The sequence below is a fragment of the Homalodisca vitripennis genome, chromosome X, assembly GCF_021130785.1.
Source record: "Homalodisca vitripennis isolate AUS2020 chromosome X, UT_GWSS_2.1, whole genome shotgun sequence".
Classification (NCBI taxonomy): Eukaryota; Metazoa; Arthropoda; class Insecta; order Hemiptera; family Cicadellidae; genus Homalodisca; species Homalodisca vitripennis.
The window spans coordinates 87,044,459-87,069,799 of NC_060215.1; the positions used below are offsets into that span (position 1 = coordinate 87,044,459).

A 25,341-nucleotide genomic window follows, 5' to 3' on the forward strand; every position below is an offset into this window, starting at 1 on the left:
AATACAGAAAAAACACAAAAAACTACAGCAACAAAACAGAACAGAGAAACGGAACACAACAGAACAATATTAAATAGAATGGAGATTTACTGTGGGGAAGGTGGCTCAGGCGATAAAGATGAGCAAACCAAAACATGATCCGTTATGATAAGTTAAGTGATAAGAGTGGTTATCTGGCCTTGTGACTGTTGCTGGACCTCAGAACGATGCAGGGCTCTTTTCTGCTGCTGGCCCTCCTGCCACTGAACCTCGTAATGATCCTCCTGTGCCTGCTGAACTCCATCTGAAGCCTTCTGCTACTGGATTGACTAATGCAGCCAGACCCCTTTCCTCCAGTGAGCTCTCATCCGTTTTTGGACTTCGATTTGAAAATGTCTCATGATTGTGCCCTGATACAGACTTATATGCGGACACTAAAAAAAATTCTCTAAAATCCTCTGAAAAGATAAACATGGATTGTATAGATTCCTCAGAGGCTATATTTTTTGAGAAACTTGAATCACTCTTGTCCTTTAACCAAAATTCAAGCATTTTATTATAATTGGCGATTTCAATATTAATGTCCTAGACCACACCAACCTCATGACCCAGCGGCTTCGAGATGTGTTAAATTCCTTTGGATTGTAGTGGGCTGTGAACTTGCCCACTAGAGTGACCGCTACATTGAGCACAAACATTTCAACGGTCGGAACCCAAACACTAAACTGAAGAAAAACTCCAACAGTCTCTATAATCTAGAAATGTTTTATAGTTTCTCTTAGTCTCTTTCAAAGAAATCCTAGACTTTCTTAAACCATATTACATCCACAAATCAGGTAATCAACGCATTCATTAATTGTATAACCACATATCTTGACGCCACTTGCCCATTCAAAATGTTCAAGGAAAAAATAAAATTAAAAAAACTCAATGGGTTACCTAGGGCATTCTCAAATCAAGAGAAAAATTTAAATTTTACTGCTTCATATTTAGGGAATCTCAAGATGAGCAGTTTAAAACTTTTTCAAAAGTTATAAGAGAATTAACAGGAAGGTCATAAAAGCAGCTGAAGCCTATGACATTGAAAGTAGACTGAAGAGACTCGAATTTAAAACCAGATTTTTCAAAATGTTAAAAAAAAAAAAAAAAAAAAAAATTGGGAATGAACTTTTACAAACCCCTGAAGAAGTGGCCAGGGAGTTCAGTAATTTTTTTCCAACCGCAGTGCCGAACCTGTCTTTGAGCGTCAGTCGGTCTAGTTTGGAACCTGTTAGGGACTGGTATCGTCCATGGTGCTTTCTCCTGCTTGCGAAGATGAGGTGGCTGGGGTGATACGGGGGTCCAACACAAAAAATCATGTGACATCAATGGCATGTCAGTGTGGCTACTCAAAGGTTGTCTAAAGCACATTTTGAAACCACTGACAAGACTGGTTAACATATCCTTTGATATAGGAGTGTTTCCAGCTTAGCTAAAAACAGCCAAGTGATTCCAATTTTCAAGAAATACGATCCTTGCCTCGCAAGAAACTATCATCCTATTTCAATTCTGCCAGTTTTGAGCAGTCTTTGAAGACTTTTGGAAAGACTCATGAATTTCCTCAATAGGTTTTACATTTTGTCTTGAAGCCAATTTGGAGTTCGAAAAAACATGTCAAAAACTGATGCCATTACAAACCTTGTGAATACAATCATGGATGGTTTGGAGTGTTCGGAGCACACAGTTGGTGTATTTCTTGATTTTTCAAAGATATTTTATTGTGTTCACCATACCAATCTATTGCGAAACTGGAATCATATGGGGTGCGTGGCCTGCCACTGAAGTGGTTGAAATCGTACCTCAGTGACAGATGTCAGTTTGTAGAAATTTCCAATGTTCAGTAACAGAGAGTTCCTTTGAACCAAGGAGTCCCTCAGGGATCTATCCTTGAACCTGTATTGTTCTTGGTTTATGTGAACGATCTTGGACCATCGATTCAGAATTGAAAAATTGTCCAATATGCGGATGACATGACTCTCTTCTTCAGAGCAAAATCAAACACCGCTCTGGAAATAGAAACTTTTGTTGAACTGAATTCTTGTATTCAGTATTTCTCTGACTTAAATCTTAAAACAAACAATGCAAAAACGAATTATATAAGTTTTTGTCTTCGTCAATAAATTAATGAGATTCGACCCATTGCCATGGTAGAGGACACCCTTCTACAGGAAGTGGAATCAACTTGTTTTTTTAGGAATGTACCTCTACAGAGGATTAACTTGGACCGATCATGTTGAGTATGTATGTGCAAGGGTTGCATCAGGTGTTTTTACCGTGAGGAATTTGGCACAGGTTTGCTCTTTTAACGCTCTAAGGATGGCCTATTTTGGCCTTTTATATCCCCCATTTGACGTACAGCATTCACCTTTGGGATGGATGAGCCAGGATCAGATTCAAGAGAGTTTTCAGGTTTCAGAAGAAAGTCATTAGAATCGTGTGCAAATTGATGCTTTCAGGGAGCATGGTTTTCTGACTTTACCCTGCCTCTATATCTTGAATGTAGCTCTGTATTTCCGATTCTGATGTGAGTTAGTGCCGGGCAGAGATTTCTACATGTATAATACTACAGGTGGGCGGAGCTACAGGATGTAACATCATAGAACACTGGCATTTGAACAACTTTCTTCACAAGCTGGTCAGATTTTTTATCTCACTGAGAGCATAAAAGATGTTCAACACTGCACACAACCCAACACTGTTTAAAACTCAATTAAAGGACCTGTTAGTGTCTCAAGTGTTTTACTCTGTAAATGAGTTCATGTTACGCCGCTGGGACCACTAAATTTTGTAACTAAGAACCGATACTGAAGCCATGTATGAATGAGAGAGAGAATGTAATTTAATGTTTGTATGTGTGCAAGAGTTTTAGCTTTATTTATTGACGTTTGCAAATGCAGTGTAAAATTGTTAGAAGTAATAAAAACATGTTTATTGATTATTATTGCTAGTTTATCGGTAATTCTCAATTGTTTCGATGTTGATAAGATTACAAACTGTTTAGAATGGCTCAGTTTTATATTGTATTCATTGTACATTGTTGAAATATTACTTTTTCAATATAGATCATAGAATGAGTCTAAATTTTTTAAATGTACGCACAGTATAAAATAGATTGTCGCAAGTGCCATAGTTTGGTGGGTTTTGTAAGCATAGCATAATTAATTATGAAAATTAATTATATTGTTGATATTTTAAATAACGTAAACAAAATGGCAATGTGTTTTATTTTATAATTTTATACAGTTATAGGAGTAGAAGGATTTGTGAAAATCTTACATAGAAGCAATTAAAGACTTCTCTGAGGCGCCCTAATTGAACCATAACTATTCACTTCCACCCAGTTCCTTTTAGCTATCTTTAACAATTCTTTCCTTTTATTTAGAAGGAAATAGGAGGCCCTCAAACATATACATTACTTGATTATTCCTATATTTTAAAATTAGGGTACATTATCTATTTATACAGGGTGTCCCAGAACTCTAACATTCTTTTGATATATTATTCCAAAATACCAAGGACAGACCAAAATATCATATTTGAAAAGTCAATAATTACCAAACAGTAACCATTTGTTTTTTTTTTAACTTAATTGTTTAAAAATTGAGAATGGTTTGTCGTTATAAATTGAAATTTGGTACATAGCCCTATAACTTAAAGGCCTAATTACAGACAAAATAATAGTTTTTGTTTGTTGTGGCTCACAAGCAGTGTTGTCATATAATGACAGTTGGTACTGTTGCTATTGCTCATAGTGGTTGTTTGGTTAACTATCGATTTTGAAAGTTTGAATATATCTTGGCTTCTTCTTTGGTCTGTAAAGATTGGTTGAGAGTTATGGGGCACTCTGTATATAAAAATGCTTCGTATAATCTAAACTCACTCTGTTAACATATTAACAAAAACAAATTTAACAAATTTATTTCCAATTTATGTCTTTTACATCTTCATCGTCTTCATCACTGTCATGTACAGTGTTTCTTCCTCCTACCCATTATTGCTTTTATATGTTATGATTTTATTCGTTTTAATGATATATTCATTGGAAATACTGTTTTGTATTTCTATTATTTATATTTGTGTTAATAATCCAATGTCTAAAGGTTTAAGTTTATTTGACATAAAGATAAATTTAGCTATCTGTGGGTGAGTGTCACGGTGGTGAATTCTACAATTCTTGCATTGGCCCATACTATTTTATCTGTATGAAGTCTTAGAGGTTTGTATGTAATTTATTTGGCTTGCTGTTACAGTTGTACTATGAGAAAGGATTTCCCAAGACTGATTTACAGTTGTTTGTGGCTGAATGCCAGGAAGAACCCTCTAGTGGTGCATTCCGTAACCTCGGTGAGGCACCAAACAGATCTTCAATACGCCAAGTTATGGATCGATTGTGCTGCTGTCAATTGTAAGTCTGGCATAACTATAAAGTTACTCCTGTGATTTTAAGCTAGTGTTTATGAAGCAAACATTAGTCTGATTGAGGATCTCTTTAAAATATATTTTGTTTGAAATAGTTTAAAATTTTAACCTTCATAAGAAATTCATTCTTTACCATGGTTTATGAGGTTGTTGTTGAACTAGATAGTCAAATATTACTTTGAATGTGTTTAGGACCTTATATTTTAATCTGTAATATAACCTGTAAGGATTTAAGTTGTTAAATAATAGCAACAATTTAACTGCAATAAGCATGTCAGTCGTAGACACAAAATAACAATATGATTAATAATTTACTGATTTGAACATATCTACTAATTGTGTAATTAATCCATCAATATTTCCATTTTAACTCGAAGTTTGTTGGTTGGTAAAGCAACCAAATGTTTATATTTTACAAACAAAGTTAAAAATGTCCTTTGCATTTTAGCAATTAAAAAGGTATTAATATTCAAGTAATTTTTCAGTATTACTGTTAGATTAGAATTTCACATTGATACAAATTAGATTGAAACTGATTCAGTTTGGCAATACATTTTTATACAATTTTGTGGTCATTCAGACTAATGTTCTGTTTTATGTATATTATTTGACACGGAACTGACAAAATGCAATTATATTTGTAATTGTGTCAATTCTTTTTTATTTATCTGACTGTATTGTAGCTTTAATTACTAAAAATTTAATTGTTGTAAGAATACTGTTAAATTTAGTACAAAAAAAAACAAGACAAAAAACAATATTGTGATTTACTATAGGAGGGTGTATAAGCCCATTATGCCCTGAATGTTGTCTTTGTTACCTCAATATTTCCCTCAATGTGTTCTGTGTGTAATAGTAGTATAAATGAATTGCACATGTCTGTATTCAAAGAATACTCAGTAAAATAGTGAATGTCAAACATATTTTTTATTTTGCTTAAAGTTTTTATTAAAATATTTATAAAACTTGTTATAAACCTGATCCTAACAGTCAGTTTAGTTATAAATCCATACATAGTTATGTAATATACAGAAGTTAAAAATACGTCAGTCTGTTAGACTGCACTATGTGAATGGGACAGTTTGTTGTTGGACTCACGTACTCGCATTATATATCTCAAGATTCAAGTAGAGAATTCAAGGCTCATAATTATATTGACACTTATTTGTGTATTGAACAACTTATTCATAGTATACACAAAAGAACAATACCTTACTTGGTTACTATAAAGAAGCATAATTTAAATTTAATTTTTGATACTTCACTGGTACATACTCATTTTGGCAGATATTTCTTTTTCTTTTTAGGTTTTTTGTGCAGTTCAATTATATGAAATACACTATTTAAATGGTGCTAATAGCGCAACATTTAGGTACATCCAATTAATGTATGTAGTTTGTGCATTTAATGTTAATAGAATCAAGGACCAAACTTATATAATTTTACAATTTCATACAATTTTTTAATGACATGCCCAAATTTGATGTTTTCAAATAAAACTTCAGTAGTACTTATAGTACTTAAAACTTTATAACCTGGTCTCTAGTGCATTATAGGAGAGTAATGCGTATGACTGAATTTGTCTTTGGACATAACTCTGACATTGCAAAGAGGCTTTAGATCTTCATTGAGATTTGAAAACTTGGTTTCATAGTCAAATCAAAGAATTAAAAACAGAAAAATATAATTTGCTACCAAAGTAATCAGATAACACTTTGTATCAGGAAGAGCTCTTGACTCCAAAAATAAATTCAGAGCCAGGTGCAAAAGAAGTTAATGGGGAATTTATTTTTTTTAACTAAATCATCATCAATCAATCTCCAGCCTATACAATGTTTTAAAAAATGAAATCCATATAATTTCTAAGGACAGTCACATACTTGATTTATACTTAAAATCAAACATATAAAAAGATAGCAAGTTATATATGCTGATACATTCTCAGACATTTAATTGTTTGAAATGTCAGTTATGATATTAAGGATTGAACTTACATTTTTAAGAAGAAATTTTTAAACTCATTTTGGAATGATGGACACATTTTAGGTTATGGTCTTAACAATGCAGTCATAATACTCTTACACTCAAGTGACTCCGCACCCCATGTTTCCAGGCTTTGGACTCACAATACCAAAGTGTAATCCTTAGGATATCCTTGGACCGAGATAACACTGATACAGTACCAAAGCCTCGTACTAAGATAGAATATGGAAGAAAACCCCGAAATCTGTTATGTTACTTCTTTCTCAAGCTCTAATATGCTAAGATCTAGTAAGCAGACCCAACCTTCAGAGGTTCTCCTAAATGAAAGCAGCTGACAGCTGGCCCGAGGTTCAATCCACAATGAGGGTCCTGGATTGCTTCTCCGGGATTATTGATTTTGCTTTTCACTATTAGAAGGGAAATACACATTGCGGGCTCTAGCCCGAGAAAAGTCAGAATAGATTCTCTCTCAGCCTGAATATCAGCTTTCTCATTACCACTCATCCTAGATTGGTTAATTTGGAATGAAAAGTAAGTGTAAAAGAGGAAACATCTTTAACCCTTTAAGCGTCATAAATAATTGGACCTAAACCTTGATTAAGTTACAATTTTTTTTTATTTCCAATGTGTAAAGTTAAATTTATTTTCGTTTCTGTATGTCAAAATAGAGTTATTTAACAGTAAATAAAATTTTTTTAGCCCTTTTTGGATTTCCTATGCTAATTTTTAACTTTTGAGAATATCGTAGAATAGCAGTGTAGTTGTCACTAATTTTTTTATAATTTATTCAGTAAATAGGGGAATGAAACACAGTTTTACAGATAAACATATACTATATTACAAACTAATAAAATTAGAAAAATAAAAAAGTAGACAAAGAGTGTTTATTTAGTGGTGGGCTGTCACAACTGGCATTCCGCGCGTCTCCCGCAAGCCACTGTTATCGCGTGGACTTTGAACCTTCTTATCGCTCGGCAACCTGTAGGACGGCCTTGCGGGGCTTGAATTATGTTTCTTGCTTTCTGATAACATTCTTATGACCGTAGTAAAATATGAAAAAGTTTGGGGTTGACCAAGTAATTGCTCAGAATTACCAAATCTTCAAATTCCGAATCGTCTGGATTTGCCATTTACACGAATAATGGTAAAAAAACACTGGACACTGCTGTATATAATATGAATAATTTACTTTAAAAAGAATAGGATACAACAGAAAATTAGCGATAACAGAAATACAGGTGCGTGTACCGGACGCTTCTCACTAACTAACTGACTAGATGCCTTGACGGGAGCTCCCGTCAATGACTTTGCGAAAGGCGCGGGGCCACGCCCGCTAGACAGTGTTTGGCCAATTAAAAGCCACTGCCACTCCCATTGTAACAGAATTCGAGTCAGGGCAACCCGTCTGTATGTCGCATGACTACTAGAACCATCTATCGGCAAAATATTCAACTAACATAGCAGTAAGAAAATAAAGAATGCAAAAACGCGGATCCACGGCAATAACGTTTTGAGCTTGTAGTGGCCCTCCGCGGATCCGCGTGAATAACGCTGGAAAGGTTAAAACTCTGAACATTTTATAATTCTTAATAGAAAAATTTTTGCAGTGTTTTGATTGATTTTAATTTATTAGAACATAATAAATATGTTCAAATAGAACATCAATAGTACTTAAAACATTGTAGGCGCTGTATATTATGTGTAGAATTAATTAAATTAAAACATACAGAATGGTAAATTGTTATAAGCCTTTTACATCTTTAGCATTGAATGAAATATGAAAAACATGTATAAAAAAAATTAAAGTTTTAAAGCTCAAAAAATATTACTCATTAATACCCTTGTACAAGTGAATCAGTTCTTTGTTGTCTTTGAGTGATAACACTTTACCTGTCTGTATCTTCTCGTAGTTTTTTTATTACTTCTACCATTGAAGTCACATATATATATATATATATCCCTTTAGTAGAGATCAAATATACAAAATGAATTCAATGTAGTGATCATACAGCCTCTTTGATCACACTGTTTCCCCTAATTTTTGTTTATATATATATATATATATTTATATTTAAACCTTTCACAATGTTATAAATTGTCTGTAACTGACAGACTGAATGAGTCAGTCATGCTTATTGCTATGTTAGGATGTATCGAACCATAATGGTTATTTGAGCTCTCTTCTGGTCACATTTATACTGGTCAAATTCATGGCAATAGGCTGGTATTAAACCATTTACCGGTTAACACATTGATAGTGGTGGACGCAGCTTATTACTATTCCGGCTGACCTAAAGTCGGTAGATGACTAGTGTCGCAGTGGTTAATGTTATTTTTCGTTTTAGTCTATAGGTTATAGGTAAAACCTATACCCTAGTACTAAACAGACAGTATGATACTAGTTCTTATACATAATTATGGTATTATTACTGAGAAAAATAAAATTGTCCCAATACCAGGATTAATTAAAATTAAAATTGGTCAGTTGTACCACTAATTGTTTATTCTTTGACTCGATAACCCCTCTTTTTTCTTCAACGAGATAGAATTTGTAATTATATTTTTGATGTATATAGCTATCATTGTGTTTTATCTTTTATCAGTTATTAGATAATTAATCCTTAGCTTTTGATTTTTCTTAATAACCAGGATTTTATCTTTATGTGGAAAATAACTCACAACAGCGAGTATTGTAAATATCCACAGATTTCTGCCACAGGTTAAATTGTAGCTAGGGGAGACATTATATTTGATTTGCATTCAATGTCGATATTGTGGTTGCTTGTATTGGTTTTGATGGCTTAACTGAGCATGGAATGTCAAATGTTGATATGGCTGTCTTGTCTGCTGATTCTTTCCTTTTCCTACATTTTTCCATTATGTTGCAATACATTATATTTGTAGGTTTAATTAAATGTATAATTCTTTTTATGCTTTATTTGAATCTGGTCTTTTGTTATAAACACACAAAATCTGGTATCTTTTGTTGTTACATTTTCTAAACTGTAGATTACCAGAATGTTCTATTTTGTACACATCGACTTATTTTGGTTAAGGTCTTTTGTCTTTCACTGGAGGTGATAACATGAAACTATTTTTTCAAATTGGTTCATTGTTTTAGTGGTGATCGGTTGTATCAATAATAATTAACTGTTAGGGGAATAAAACAGCTTCCAAAGTATTCCAGTTGTTAACTTTCCACTTTTTTATGATTTCCCACATTGAAGTAGTCATGAATAGTGTCCTTTTAAATTCAAAAACATTCAAGTTGAATGGGAAAACAAGAAAAACTAATACATAAACATTGATAAAAGTACTGTATGCTAAAAGCTCATTTTTGGATTTTAAATAATCGTATCAAGTCCACAGCCTCAAATTTGTGTGTAATCTTTAAGAACAAATAAATGAAATAGTAGCTTTGTTATACTAAACAAGTAATGTGTCTAACAACACTGGTGCTGGCTGCAGTGCTTATAACACAATCTACTTGGCCAAGCTTGGCTTTGAGAGGTGATGGCATGGCTCTTTGTGATATTCTCAATTTCAATATGGTGAATATTCCTAATTTGATGTCTGTAGTGGTAATTACAGTTTTATGAACTCTAACAGGTACTATTTTAACAGGAAAGGAAAATAAGACAGACTTGGACAAAAAAGTGTGTATCGCGTGTGTACTGCATAGTGTTTGTTCACTTTCTGTCAGGAGAATGTATCAGCTATATGGTGCTGCTGAAAAATTAATCATCAATTTGGTGTATGATCATTTCAAAGTTGATTTTAAGTAAACATTTAGTGTATTTAAAGGCAGTGAAGATTTAAAGTCTACACATAAATACATATAATATGATATTCAATTAATTTAATATTGTGTATATATTTTGTTAGTTGTATTGATATTTCTTTTAGTCATTATTCATTGTTACACATGATTTAATAACTGTATTTTCTTTGTGAATGATCATTCATTTTCAGTTAACCATTTAAAGTTTATAGATATTAGTACAACAGTGATATATTCTTATAGTTAATTCAGCTGATCAAAAGCTTCATTAGATTAAGAACTATTTACATTTTATTCTAATTGGTTATTTGTAAATGTATGTGATCAATATAACACTTTTATATTGTGTCAAGTACTTTATTAGAAAATTGTGCATGCTGCAGCAAAAACCAATTTAAGGTTCCTAAAATTACCAAATGAGTAATGTTGAACAGCAGCTGTCACTTATTAAGTCCCCTGTAACTAAAATGTAAATATCTTGTGTTGAGTTGTAACGTTAGAGTAGCCAAATGATTATAGTATTTACAACTTTCAGACATTTTAAAACTTGGCTGTGGTGTAGAATCTTAAATGTAAACCACTCACATTAGTGCACAATTATTTATAAGATTTATGAAAAGAATACTGTTCATGTGATAAGAGTATTTCTTGCCATTTGAAAATATTACAAAAAGTTATAGATTGGATATAATGTAAAACACGATAACCGAGTAGCAATAATTTATTTTTTAATTTCTGTCCTGTTTGGGAGTAAGTAAGTTTGTTTGAGTAAGAACTGTTTGTACATTTTCTGATAGCCCATTGTCAAAACAGTGTAAGTTAACATAACATTTATTATTTACTTCTACATGTCTGTAGTAGTAAATATTTAGTTACTTTAAGTATTTATAATTGTGGTATTACATTACACAAAAACCAGAATTATAACACTCTGTTCAAGCACACGAAATATGTGTTTTGGTTATTAGGTATTTAAGTTTTATGAACTTATTTTTGATGTAGTTGCTCATTAATCTTTGATTACATAGAATGTGTAGAGGTTACACAAGTTTATTGAGGCTTTCAAAGAACACAATGCTCAACAGATATTAATTTTCTGTGCTATTAATAGTACAAACAGATATGATAAACATAATATTTAAAATTTTTATTGTTATTTCTTGTTCTTTGTTCTTTCGATACATATGCCGCTTAAGAGATAAAAGGATCATCTACGTTATCAACACAGAAGTTATGGATTTTCAACGTCTTAAAAAAATGTAAATATTCATGTAATAAGTGAAGATTGAGATTAAATATTCCCATGGTATAACAATCTCTATCTACATTTAGAGTGAATGTAACAAATGAGTATACATTATAGATTGTTGGACATGATGTGGGCAAAACGTTCTATTTTCACAACATTTCAAAAATAATAAAGTTATAACAAATATAATGAGAAATAAGTTATTTGTTCTTTTAATACCTAAACAGTAATTATTAAATGGGGATTTTATTGATTGCTGGACAATCCTTGGAAAGTTTATCTATTTTTATTATACTTAAGAGTAATTTTGTGTATAGTACAATTATTCAGGAAACATATTTGTACCTTCTTGCAATGGAGTTACCTTCTAGGCTTTCCTGTAAATCTATTGTTTTTTGTTGTATATAAATGTTGTAACTAACTACTACATTCACGGAAATATAGCTCATATATCGCTCACTCCTAGTCGAGATTGATAATTTGTAAACTTACGTAGGGTTGATTGCATTTCTTCATTTGCTTTAACTAATGCATTCCTAATGATTTCTGTATTTTTAATATTCCGTGACACTGTATATTTGTTAAATCTTTCTAGCCTTTTTACTTATTTATAGAAAAATATTCTATATGTTGTATTAAATTTTTGACAGCAATTGTCCTGCTCATTCCATCTTTTTCAGTTAATAATTCAGTGTTTGTCATCTTCTGTGTGTTAAGCTAACTATAACTAACTGTGAAAAATGTTGATTAGTGATGTTTTTTTATTTGAAATAAAGCTAATTTCATCAGTAAAACATTAAAACAATGATCCATTATTGGTAATATATACACGAAATAAGAATTCATAGTATTATCTATTTTGATAATGTGACAGATATATGAGCTACAAATAGTTACCACAAACATTTATTCTTGGATGGAAAGTATCCAGTTTATGTTGGTTTAAGTATAATAATATAATTTAGCAATGTTTTGCATATATTTGTACTGAAATTTCAATAAGTGGCATAAAATATAGCATCTATTTTCATTAAAGTATCTCTTTCTCCAGTTATTTATTTCCCCTTATCTCATCTAAAAAACATTGAGTGAATATCTAATATGTTGAATATTTAGTAAGTTATAAAGAACATTCTTGATTTTACTAAGCAGCAAACATTTCAGTTAAAGCTTTGAACTACTTCAGTTTAAGGAATTGAATTAAGTAGTGTCAAATAAATCAAATGTGAACACTGAAAAATTTCCTCAATTAGCCAGTTAGTTACTCTAAAATATTTAGTACTTTATTTTGTAAATGAATGAACTTCTGTTGCCCTCTATAAGTGATTCTCACATGTATCGCAAATGTACATGTGGCTATTCAATATATTCATTGTGTGGCCTCACAGCTTATATCTTATAATCATTCAAAGATATAATACCCATAGTCGCTGCTGTATCAAACTTTTTTTACTTCATGCATTTATATATAAGGACATTTCCTACTGAATGACAAGTTTAATTTAGAGAAAGATAATTCATAATTTTACTTTAAAATATTTTTGAACATAAATTGTGGCACTTTTTCGAAATTAAACCATTTTGAATATGGCTTTCTTGTATATTGTTGTGAACATATTCTCAAAATTTCACTCAAAATATTTAAATGTCTGAACTAACTGTGTAAATTCGTTCTGATGTGTAGCATTTATATTTTTTGTCTCAAACATTTTTTTAGTGCAATCATATCCTGATTTTTTGATATAATTAAAGAGGAAATAATAACATATGACCCAAAACCATCGTCTATCCGAGATCATCATTTTAAGAGCCAGCTGTATTGGTGGTCATCTTGATTTTAGCCCCATAAGAATAATGTTAAACCTCATAAACTTTTTCTATTTTATTTTTGTCATATGTGTAATCAGGCCCAAATAAAAATGGCTGAAGTTAACAATATTACATTTTACAGTATGTACATGAGTTATAGCTTTAGGGAGTGACATGTTTTTTATTCATTTGTGATATAAAGAAATAATGTTTTTAAATATAACTTAATTCAAGCCAATGACTTATTTTTATTATTTTATTTCTTGGGGATATTAATTTTTTTATAAATAAAAACAAGACGCTCCCTGTAGTTAACTCATTTGCATACTGTAAACAACGAATCCCTTGGTTTAGATATTCACTGACATATTGTGTACAACCAAGCCTATATCCCAAACAGATATTTGTAACTAAAATAGGAATCTTGTGTTGACAATTAAGTTACTTGAAGAAGGGGGAAAAAACTTGAGATACCAGCATTTAATTCCATAACAGCGTAACTAGTGATGTGTCGAAGCCGAATCTCAAATCCACAAACCTTCAACAAAGATTCAGATTTGAGAATCAATCAATAAGGTTAGACAAATTGTCAATAAGCATGTTTTTGTCATACTGTTTGTGTGACAAATCGTAAATACATAACCTTATTAACAAATTATTGTACTGTTGTAAATAATATTTTGCTTGCAGTTAGTGTTTCCCTTATTTATGTTTGTGCATTGCTGTGCCGCAAGTTTGCTGCATATATTCGTGGACGACAGCTCATCGGTAGTTTGCAAATTACCGATCGTAAAACGTGTTTTTATTGTTTTTTGTCTACGAAAAAGTGTAGATAGATAACCAGATTGATAAATTATTGTGCTCTTGTCAATAATATTTTGCTTACAGTTTGTATTTTCTGTGTTTATGTTATGTGCAATACTGAGTGTCTGTAGAGTGTATGTGCGGATGTCAGCTGCTCAATAAAACAAAAATATAGATAGTCGTAATTTGTATCTAATTTGCAATGATTGTTGTTGTATAAAACACTATTCACTATAAAACATATATTTCTATGTTAGTTTTTTAATCATGGCTAGGGATGGTTTGAACAATTTCAAAAATTGTAATTTTAAAATTATTTTCTCTAATTAAGTGGTAGAATTACAATTTTTGCAAATTAGAGATATATATTCTTGATGATTTTATTTCATCACAAGTTACTTGTTTAGTACTTAAACAATGTTCATAAAATTCCAATGTGGAAAGAATTTGTTAAAAGAAACTAAATTTCTTTAGTATTGAAAAAATACCTTGCGTGTTGCACTTCTCTTGAATTTTTGCCAAATAATATATAAAATTGTTTGCTCATGATTTCCTAGAAAATTAATTATTATATCCTATTAGTTGACAAGTTGGTACACTTAAATGATTGTAATTTAAAAATATCACTCCAACAAAGGTTAATTCAAAGTCTACGATCTTATTCTATTTCTATAACTGAACATTTTTTATGCCTATTGGTAAGCCCTGGGTGTAAGGTAACTGGCACCCCTGGATATTTGTAAAGTTGCTTCCTCCTTCATCCTGTTCACACTTCCTCAGTTGGTATTGATTGGTCTGAATTGATAAGGCTTTTATTATTTTTGTTGTGAAACAGTGATATTAGGGATCACACAACAAAATAATAAAGCCTTACAAATTAGTCCGATCAATCCCAAATGAGGAGATCGGAGTTAGTCTACCAGTGGGTAAAGAAATCCAGAGAGCCACCTAACCTAAACACATGATTTCTTTACTTAACCCCCTCCTTCTCTTGCAGGCTTACTAAAGAACTGTATGAAATGAATAAACTGTATAGATTTTGTAGATATAGTATCGCCAGGGCCGTAATCAGCTTTGGCGGAAAAATAATCTGCCGGGTTTCGTCATGTACCCCCGTACAAGTTAGGCGGGGCTGGCCCAGGTCCCGGTAAAATTGTCAGATAAACCAGTCTGAGTACTGGCCTGAGTATCATGTGATAATATAACAAAGAGTGTAAAATAGACTTAGTAAAAGTATTAACTCTTTTTTTCTGTAGTTAGGCAACGTTAAATACTTCTATCTAAATCTGTATGGTTGACAGAAATATCCCATTTGTGTTCTGTTTAATGTGTCTGTGTTAAGAAGAGGAATAACCCTCCAGTCAGGTAAAGGTAAGCCTGCTCTTCTTATCCTATCAAAACTCTCATGTTATAACTTGCCTATTTTCTTTTTTTAATAATAAAACTAACAATTAGATGTAAAGAAGTTATGTTTGTTTTGTGCAATGATTTCGATCAGTTAAAATTACTTACGGTTTAAAATATTCTGACAACACAACAATTAATTTTACAAATGTTAAATAAAACTGATAGTCAGTTTATTAGTTGAGTTGGAATAAATGAAACAAAATTGGAAGTTCAGTATATTTTTAATGTAAGTCAAAATAAAGTCAATCTAAAATTTTAGAGACCAAATCATTTTTTAGCAAATTCATTGTGACCCAAAAAATTGTCTTTTGCATGGCACTTTTATTAAAATAAAATAAACCGGAAACCAAAATATTAATTTTTTTAATTAGTTAAACTCAAAACTAAGATCTTATATACTAAGAGAAAATACAAAGTAGATAAATCAATTTACTTAAATTAAATAAAGGACAAAAGGATTCAGAAATAAAAAGTGATTTTTATGAAATTTATTAAAAGAAAAATTACAACCGTATAAACTAAAATAATTCTTCTAAGACAGATTTGCCTAGTTCCTTTTTTCTGTATGCGTTGTCCGATTCTAATGCACTTAATTAATCACAATTTAAAAATTATGAATTGAAAATTATGTGATGGAAAAGTTCATGAAAGTATTTAGTTTTAATTTAAAATGTAGAAAGTGGTAAAAGATTTAGAAGTTATTTAGTTGTTTTATGTTTGTCTAGTAATTTTCTTCACAAATCCTATTTTTAATTTTAAGTAAAAAAAGAAGTTGTATGTTTCCTGAAATAAAACAAAAGCATTCACTGTCTAAAGTAAAGTAAAGTCTTATTTTGCCTGGTGTAGTTAGGGCTGAGAAGCCCTTTCTAACACAACCCAAGACACAATGTATAGGTCTGTTTTACTCAATCTTTAACTGTCTAGACAAGTCTTTAACAAATATATATACTGTTACACAATTGGATGAAAGTCAGAAGCATCCAATATATATATATATATATATATATATATATATATATATATATATATATCTTCTGTATTACCAATTGGCTTCAATAATCTTCCAAGTAGTTCAAAGTTTAAACAAAAACAGAAAATTAAGTGTTCATGTTTTAATTTGTGAGTACTCAGAACCCTTCATCAGAAACACACTGAATTAATAAAACATAGAAACAGAACCCAAACCAAGAATTAAAAAAATAACCAAAATATAATTTAAATAAATAAATACCATAAACAACAAGATTCCAGTCAGCTGTATATAGAATATTTGTAAATGTTTACATAGACCTAAAAATGTACATAAGAAAGAAAAGAGAATCATCTAAGGTTCAACCCATCTGGTTTCCTGGATTTTAAAATTAATTGATGAGTGGTTTCAACATTTCTTAAATTCATCAGATTAGTATTTTAATTGGGATTTGGCTCTAAATGGTGAATTCCTTTTAGGCCGAAGCAATTTTCTAATTTATTTTGATTATGTTGAATGGCATGAGCAGATAAATGGTCCCTCATCATTTTGATGAACAACATCAAACCGATGATTGGTCATTCTCACTCTTAATGGAGTGATGGTTTTCCAATATAATCTTTGGGATAGCATTTACAGGTTAGTTGATAAATGATGTTTTTTGTAGTGCAGTCAAAGTTACCTTTCATATGATATTCTTTTTCAGTTTTACTACTTTTAAAAGATTTAGATCTAATTATTTATTAACATCTTACAAATGCCACATAAATTTTGTCCTTGGATATGAACTGTCTTCTGGTTTAGACGGTACATAGCTTGGGAGATAAGACTGCACTGGTCATCTTTTACAAAATTTTAGAGTAATTTAAATGAAGAAATTGCTGGCTTTCGGATGTTTTCTAGTGATTAAATGGACTAATGTAAAATTGTGCAGAATTTCAAGTTTGTAGTATACCAGGAAGTGGGCTTGGCTTTGAATGATCTATGTAAGTCATACAACAGGGATTTTGTGTCTGCTAAGAGAATAACTGTACAGTAATGTTTATCAAAAGAATAAGTTGATCAGGGATTTCAATTAATTCAGGAGATTATCATTCCATGCCCCAGTTTTGGCAATGAACTATTATTTCATGAAACTAATTAAAAAACACTCTGCCCCCATGTACTATTGACGCTTCGTTAACGCAAGCCAATTCTTGATGGGGGAGTGTAGTCACTCGTTAACGGAGTAATATATATTCAATCCGGAACCAGAATGAATTGCATAAATTATATAGTTGTAACAAATTTTGAACACCTAAAATTGCCTGTTCACAACAAATATTTTTGCACTCAGAGCGTTTTTTGGGCTTATATAAAAATACGACAAAAAAGCTACTAGACCTTCTTTTGTAGATCTCGTAATTGTCTAGTTACTAAAAGTTAAATATTTAGGCTACTATCAGTGGTTCGGCCATTATCTACCCCAGAAACAAAATTTTCAAGTAAAAATTACAAAAGTATTGCATTCAAATGCGTTTTGTGGCCAAACCATTGAAGATAGGGCAAAAAGTTACTTAACATTTTTTGTAGGTCACGTCATTTCCTAATGCCGGTAGAGAACTCATTTTGAGCTAAGATCAATAGTTTGGTCACTATCGGGCCCAAAACTAAACTCTCACGTAACAATTATAAAATATTTGCATTTTCTACAAAAAGTCATTGGACCCTTTTTGTAGAAAACTTCATTCTGTCTTTTGATTCTGCCAAGGGATTTGAGCTACAACTTCTGGTTTTCTGGTACAGAGCCTGAGAGACTGCACTTGTCAGACATTGTGAATTGTTTAGAATAATTTCAATATAAAATTTGCTACTATTAGGTGTTTTCTAGGGGTTACGTACATGGGCTACGGTAAGAGATAGTTTCTAGCATACAGGGGAGTGTGTTAGACTCTGTGTACTGAGTGCCGCAGACTGTTATGACGAGCTGTTTTATTACATTTAGAGTACTTCATCTACGACAGTAAAATTTATCAGCAGAATAAGTTGATCAGAGGTTTTAATTTACGCTGGAGATTATTTGGTCATACCAGTTCTCGGAGAGGGGGTTTATTGTTATCGAGGTTAAAAATAACACGTGTTTTTTAGAGGTTTGTATGTGCAATGAGAATAAATAGACAGTATTCTTTATTAACAGAATAAGTTGATCAGGGGTTTGATTCAAAACCACAGAGGTTCCCGGAGTAGGGGGATAAAATAACAGAGGTTTCTTTCTTGGAGGGTTTCTTTCTGTTATAAGAATAAGTATGTATGCCATAGTGAGATGTATCTTGGAAGTGTTTGTTCAATCCCAAACTTCAAAATTTGGACAGTGAGTATTTTCACAAAGTCATGTAACAATATATAACATATATTGTCATATAACAATAAACAACTGTTAGGTGAACATAAATAAAATGTACTCTGTCCCTACCTATTAGTGACGATTCGCTTGCGCTCAGTCTTTTCAGGGAAACAAACAAAGTTCACTCTGTCCCTATCTAATATTGACACTTCGCTAACGCTCAGCAAGTACCAGGGGGGATTATGACAATCTCCCAGATCTAACGTAAAAATTACAAAAGTAATTCTTATAAATGTGTTTTGCGCCCCAACCATTGATAAGAGGGCCAATTTACTGGACCTTTTTTGTAGATCTCGTAGTTTTCTAATATTAAAAAAAGTTTGTTTTGAGTTACGACCAATGGTTTGGCCGCTATCAGGCCCGGAATCTAAATTCTCACATGAAAACTACAAGAATTTGTCTCATCATCGTGTTTTGCAGGCAAACCAATGGAGATAGAAAAAAAGTCATTAGACTTTTTATTTAGTTCATATTAATTTTTATTTAAATCAAATTCTTCTTTCAAATTACAATAAATGGTTCAGCTGCAATCAAGCCGAAGCACTTCTAGAACTATGTTAGAATTTGTATCGATATCTAGCTCACCAACACCAATTCTGTCCATATCTACTAGTCTAATTTAATGGTTTTAAAAATATTTTTGAGAAGTTAAAATGTAAAAATTTCCGGTTTTCAGACCTTTCCTGATGGTTTCATGGCAAAAGGCACCTGCGTGCCCTTCTAGAAGTATGTTAGAATTTGTATGTGTGAGTGAGTTACACATGCGGCTGTATATATATATATATATATACATATATATATATATATATATATATATATATATATATATTAGACATGCGGCTGTATATATTATGGAATACATTGAAATATGCAATCTAATTATGGTAGAAAACAATTTTAATTGTGGATTTCCATACTAAAGTTATAATCGCAACAAAGACTAGTAATAAACATCAAAGAACACAAGTACTTGAAACAAAGAAAGGAAGAATAGGGGAAAACATACAGTTATACAAATAGAGAGTAAGTGGTAATAAAATATAAATGTCAACACGACCAAAAATTGTATAAATAAATAAAACAAAGAATGTGCTAAATTAACAATTATAAATATTAAATATGTATATATTGAAACAATAAATAATAGGATTTAAACTATACATTCTGGTATTATGAAAGTGAGATGCTTTAACACAGATCTTGGATGAATCAGTATGCTATTATTGCTGACTACTACACAGAAGATATCTCACTTTATATTTGAAAGTATCTTAAGACTCAGAGAAGAAGTTAATGAGTGTAGCCACAGCATCTTTTACTTGTTTGAGTAATCTTGATACTCCAGAATTTAAGTATAATAGGTGTTCATGCATCTTTTTGTAAATAGTGATATAAAGTGTGTGTGCCTCTTGCGGTCAAGTTCGTAACTCCAGGATGGGTAAAACCCAAATGGATCACCAATAACTCACTACACGATCTTGGATTTGCAAAAACATTTTGTTATGTCCATATGGCAGAATCGCACTCAAGAATTGGTCTTACGAGTGACTTTTACAAAAGAACAAGAATACAAGGTGTTAAACTTCCTTGAAAATCTGGGTATAAAGCCAAGGACTGAGCTTGTTCTATTGCAGACTTCTATGATATATTTGGGAGAAATCATGTTGGCAGTCTGATTACTCCAAGGTCTTTTATCTAACACACCCTCTTTAACACAATGTCCTCATCTTGTAGTCAAAATATACAGTTAGGATGACTATATGAAATAACACATTTGGTAGGGTTAAGCACTGTATCATTAACATGGCACCACTTCAGTACCTAGCAGATTGTTTGTTGCAGAATAAGTTGATCATATTAGTACTAATCTGATTTTATGTATTTAATTCATCTGCCAATAAGAGTGATGGTCCATTATCTTACATACTGTATATTGTTGATAAATATTACAAAGAGTAGAGTGTTCAGGTGAGACCTCTGTGGGACACCAGATAACACATAGAAAGGATTTGATATGGCACCATCTATCTTGATATACAGAAAATGATTGGTTCATTAACTTTAAAGCCTCTTCAGCAAGACAATTACCTGTGTAGCCCTCCTATTTTGTTAGCAGGGGCCTATAATTAATGAATATTCAATTAAGTACAAGCATTTAACTTATAAATTACAAAGACAATGATATATTTCATGTAGTTATTGTTATTTATATTTAAGAGTAAATACTTCATCTGGCAATACTGATAATGATCCGGCAGCATACTGGCAGGAGAAATCTTACTTATGCCAAAAATAGTCTTGCATATTGCATTGTCTGTCTGTTGTGATGTTCAATAATTACTGGCAATAGGTCACAAAGAGAAATTGAAGTGCAAGTTTCTGAGTGGTGTGACTTCATCGTGTCTGGCTAGTAATGGTAGACTGAAAAACTGAAGATAGATAACCAAAATAAGGAAGTATTGTGATTTTGAAAACAATATTTGACTTGAAATTCATATATTCACGTTTATGTTTGTGCATCGGAGCATGCCTGTTTGCAGACGACAGCTGATCAGTAGTAAACAAATTACCAATAGCTACAACGTATTTTATCTTACTTTGTGTATAAAAACTTGTAGATAGACAAACATATAAACAAGTATTGTAGTTTTATAATTAATATTTTGCTTGTAGTTCATGTTTTTTACATCTCGATTCATGTATTGTGTATTTGCAGCATATAATTATGCGTTGACATCAGCTGCTTGGTGGTAAACAAACACAATGGTTAATTTTGTGTTTACTTCGCAATATGTGTAGGTGTATAAATATGTTCTTTTTTAAAATATATGCATGTTTATATCTTAATATCATATCATGGGTATAGGTGGTTTGAAATTGTTTTCATACATTTGAAAATTAAAATATATAGGTATTATAAGTAATATAAATATATGTCTATATTTTCAGGTGTGTATTTTGGATGTGTGTTCTTTTATTGTGGTGCTTAATTTTTATTTATGGAATTAAGCAGCATTTTTTCAGAAATGTAATACATGGTTATTATTATTATTTAATCCAAAATGTACACGATGTGTCAAGTTTTACTGTGTTGGTTAACCTTTATTTGTACAATTTTTCAGCATGTTTTGCTCGTCCTGTAATATGTAACTACTATTAATACGTCCAAAATTTATCAAATGATTTATATATAATACATTCTTTATTGTGATGCCTTATTTGTGTAGTTTACAATGTTTTGTATTATTCATTGTGATAAAGTTTTTATAATCTGAAGTCAAATAAATAATTTTTAGCTCAATTTTATTTTTTACAGGAGAAGTGTTTAGTAATATAAATTTCCCTTTTAATTTTAATACCTGTTATATTATCTGTCATGAAGAATATATTATATCACCCCCATTTCATTTTATGTCTTTACCACTTTACATTGAACATGATTAGAAAAGGGTTATGTAATATCACAAAAACAATTGATTAATTAATAAATGCTATACATTACTGCAGAGGCTTAAACAGATTCAAAGGTTTAAACTTCATCAATAGATTGAACTACTCATATTCCCAAATTGCAGTGTTCACAATCATAAATACCAATATCAAAAGTCTAATGCTTTAATATTTTACTGTATGCCTGTTAACATAGTGCTTTATTACTTGCATATTATTATTTTTATGTAATATATACTGAACTTTAACCTTATTTATTTTGAAGTTTAGGTGGAATACATCTAAAATTGATGTATTCTGCCTAAATTTCACCAGATTAAGCATCAAGATGATTAAAAGACTTAATTATTTTTTGGATTGGTATCCAATCCTCATGGTGTATTATACCTTTTATAACATATAACGATGGCAAATGTCCAAAATACTGTTATCCTTTCAAACCTTCTGTCGTCAATAAGAAAAACACTTAGATTTTGGTTAATGTCAACATAAATAAATAACATATATCAGTATTAATTGTAGAGATCAATGACTGAATACTGTATAGTAGTCTGAGTGAAAAATTGATAGCCACCACACTAAACACATTGTTGTGGTGCTGATAAAAATAAAGCTTTTATGCTTAATACTGACAACAACTTAAGTCCCAACAGATTTTAATATATAAGTAAGAATTTAATATGACAAGGATTAAAATTATCAAAAGCAGGGTAAATTATGATTTAATTTAGTGAAAGGAATATTAAGATATCTTTCCAGGAAGATTACCTTTGACTGTCGTGTAAATGATAGCGACCAGTGTAAATGATGATGTATAAATGTGGTTAGACCTCACAATTGTGTAACTGAAGAGTGAAGGGTATGGCCTTGGTGTGCATTATTGTCAACAATGGTGAAGACTGACAATGCTTCCATTAATGCTGCTTTGTTGTGGTTGTTTGCTTGCGGCCTGTCGACAAACCAACTAATCTTTTTCTCACTATTAAAATGATGGGGTTAATCCAGGTTAAGTATATTGCATTTGTTTAAAATGATTATATATATATATATATATATATATATATATGTGTGTATGTATGTATATATATATATGTATGTATATATATTTTTTCATACACCATAATGAAAAATAGTCTTTGAACTCAAGAAGTTATTCCTTAAATGTACTCAATATTTATTTGAATTCTTAGGATTATGTAATCAGTGTCATAACTTTACACTACATTGAAATACTGCTTACACAATTAAATTTAAAATATATATTACCCTCACTGTGGAATGCTATCTTCAGTCAACAGATTTCAAACTGTTAAAGAGTTTCAGTTTAACATCTATTAACTCCCTAGTGAGGCAGAAATGTTCCAAGAATTTAATTGTGTAAAAAATGTTTTGATATAGTGTGAACTGGAGAACCTAGCACCATTTATTACATCAATAGCATTATACATTGCTTTTTTTAAATATAACAAATGTTTTTGGACCACCACAAGTAATTTTATACATTGGTTAGTTGATCCATTTTCTTTGAATAATATTTTACGTTCAATGACAGGGACAATTTCAGACAGTTTGGCACACAATATTTCACGAAGAATAGAACAGCTAGGGGACTTGTTGGTAATAAAAGGAAGCCATTGTCAGGCTGTTGGCTTTCCTTATTTCCGTGCTGTGAATTTTACAGCACACTTTAGAATGAAAAGAGAAAGCCCATACTTTTGCCCTTTGCTGTAACAACTTAGCAAGTCTACATACATAAACCTATTTGTATTAATTTATATTTTAAAATACTCTGTGTCAAAAAATAATAGGCAAATACATGACATAAATATTGTAAAATTTAACTTTATCAATATATTAAATAAAAATTTTAAGTAGATGTTATTTATGTGCAACATTCAATAATCTTAAGCTCATGCTAAACTTATTTTTATATTTGTTTACTTGGACCATTTCTTTGTGTTGCATGAAATTCCATTTAAAAATATAAAATTATAACATTTTGCAAAACCTCTTAACTGCAAAGTAGAATTTTCAATTTACATGTTTTAATCATTTTATTGGTGGAAGTTCTTAGATATATTATTGTAATGGCATATAAACAAAATGATAATTTTACTTTTTGATCTTGTAGTAAAATTTATTATAAAAGATCTTTCAAAGTTAATGATGACTTTTAAATGATTTCTTATCACAAACTGCCTTGCAAAATAAATTATTGAAAAGCATTTGTACTTTTATCAAATACTTTTGGACTAACAATTTCATATTGTCTTTTTGTGCATTAACGTTATTTATGTGCACTTATGGCACAATTTACAAAACTTAGTTATGTGTCTTCACTGTGGCTATTATTGATCTGTATATATTTGCCTTAAAGGAATTCCTTAGTTATTTATTTAGCGTATGTTAGTCTATAACAAAATTTAATGAACATCTAAAATGTTGAATTTTTGCAAATTTAAGGACAGGTTATGCTTTCAAGTTAACATTTCAGTGTATTTAGGTTTTAGGGTTTGCTGTGGGGACTCGGATCAGAAATGTATTGTCATATAACATTACGAACATTCATATCAATAATTTACAGTAAAGTGGTTACTTATGTATAGTACATGGACACTCAAATAAAAATACAAGTTTGTGATAAAAAATACTATATTCAATCCATAAATAAAATAAATGGTTTAAATGTTTTAACAATTTTTTAAATGTTTATATATTAAGTTTATATATTATAACAATGTTTTGTTATTTATAAAAATGTTTTTTATTTACACTGTTTGATATATTATTGAACATTAAAATGTCCATACTGTAACCTTATAATCCTCACTAATGATTTGAAAATTCAAAAATTAAATTACTATTGCATTCTACCTTTTGTAATTCTCATATGTGGGACATAGGTATGTGGGTTGGCACTCACAGAACATGCTAAGGGATTAATGTGTTCCTTTCTGCAAGGTGTCATTTTAACATGTACAGACATTTACAGAATATGTCAACACGAAAACATAAAAGGGTGATTTTTTATATTGTTCTTTATTTACACAGATTTATTTCCAAATTAA

At 30.9% G+C, this 25,341-nt stretch overlaps 1 protein-coding gene across 2 annotated transcripts in view; it reads left to right on the forward strand.

Moving 5' to 3' along the window:
• LOC124369314 (mucolipin-3-like) overlaps positions 1-25,341 on the forward strand; it is a 92,409-nt gene that overhangs the window by 52,611 nt on the left and 14,457 nt on the right. Inside the window, exons 12-13 of one of the 2 annotated variants that reach the window (XM_046827263.1) lie at positions 4,269-4,423; positions 10,045-12,488. In XM_046827263.1, coding sequence (XP_046683219.1) covers positions 4,269-4,423; positions 10,045-10,057 — 168 coding nt within the window. In that variant the 3' untranslated portion in view covers positions 10,058-12,488. Of the gene's footprint in view, positions 1-4,268; positions 4,424-10,044; positions 12,489-25,341 lie in introns of those variants that run through there. The other variant, XM_046827262.1, reaches the window with a different exon arrangement.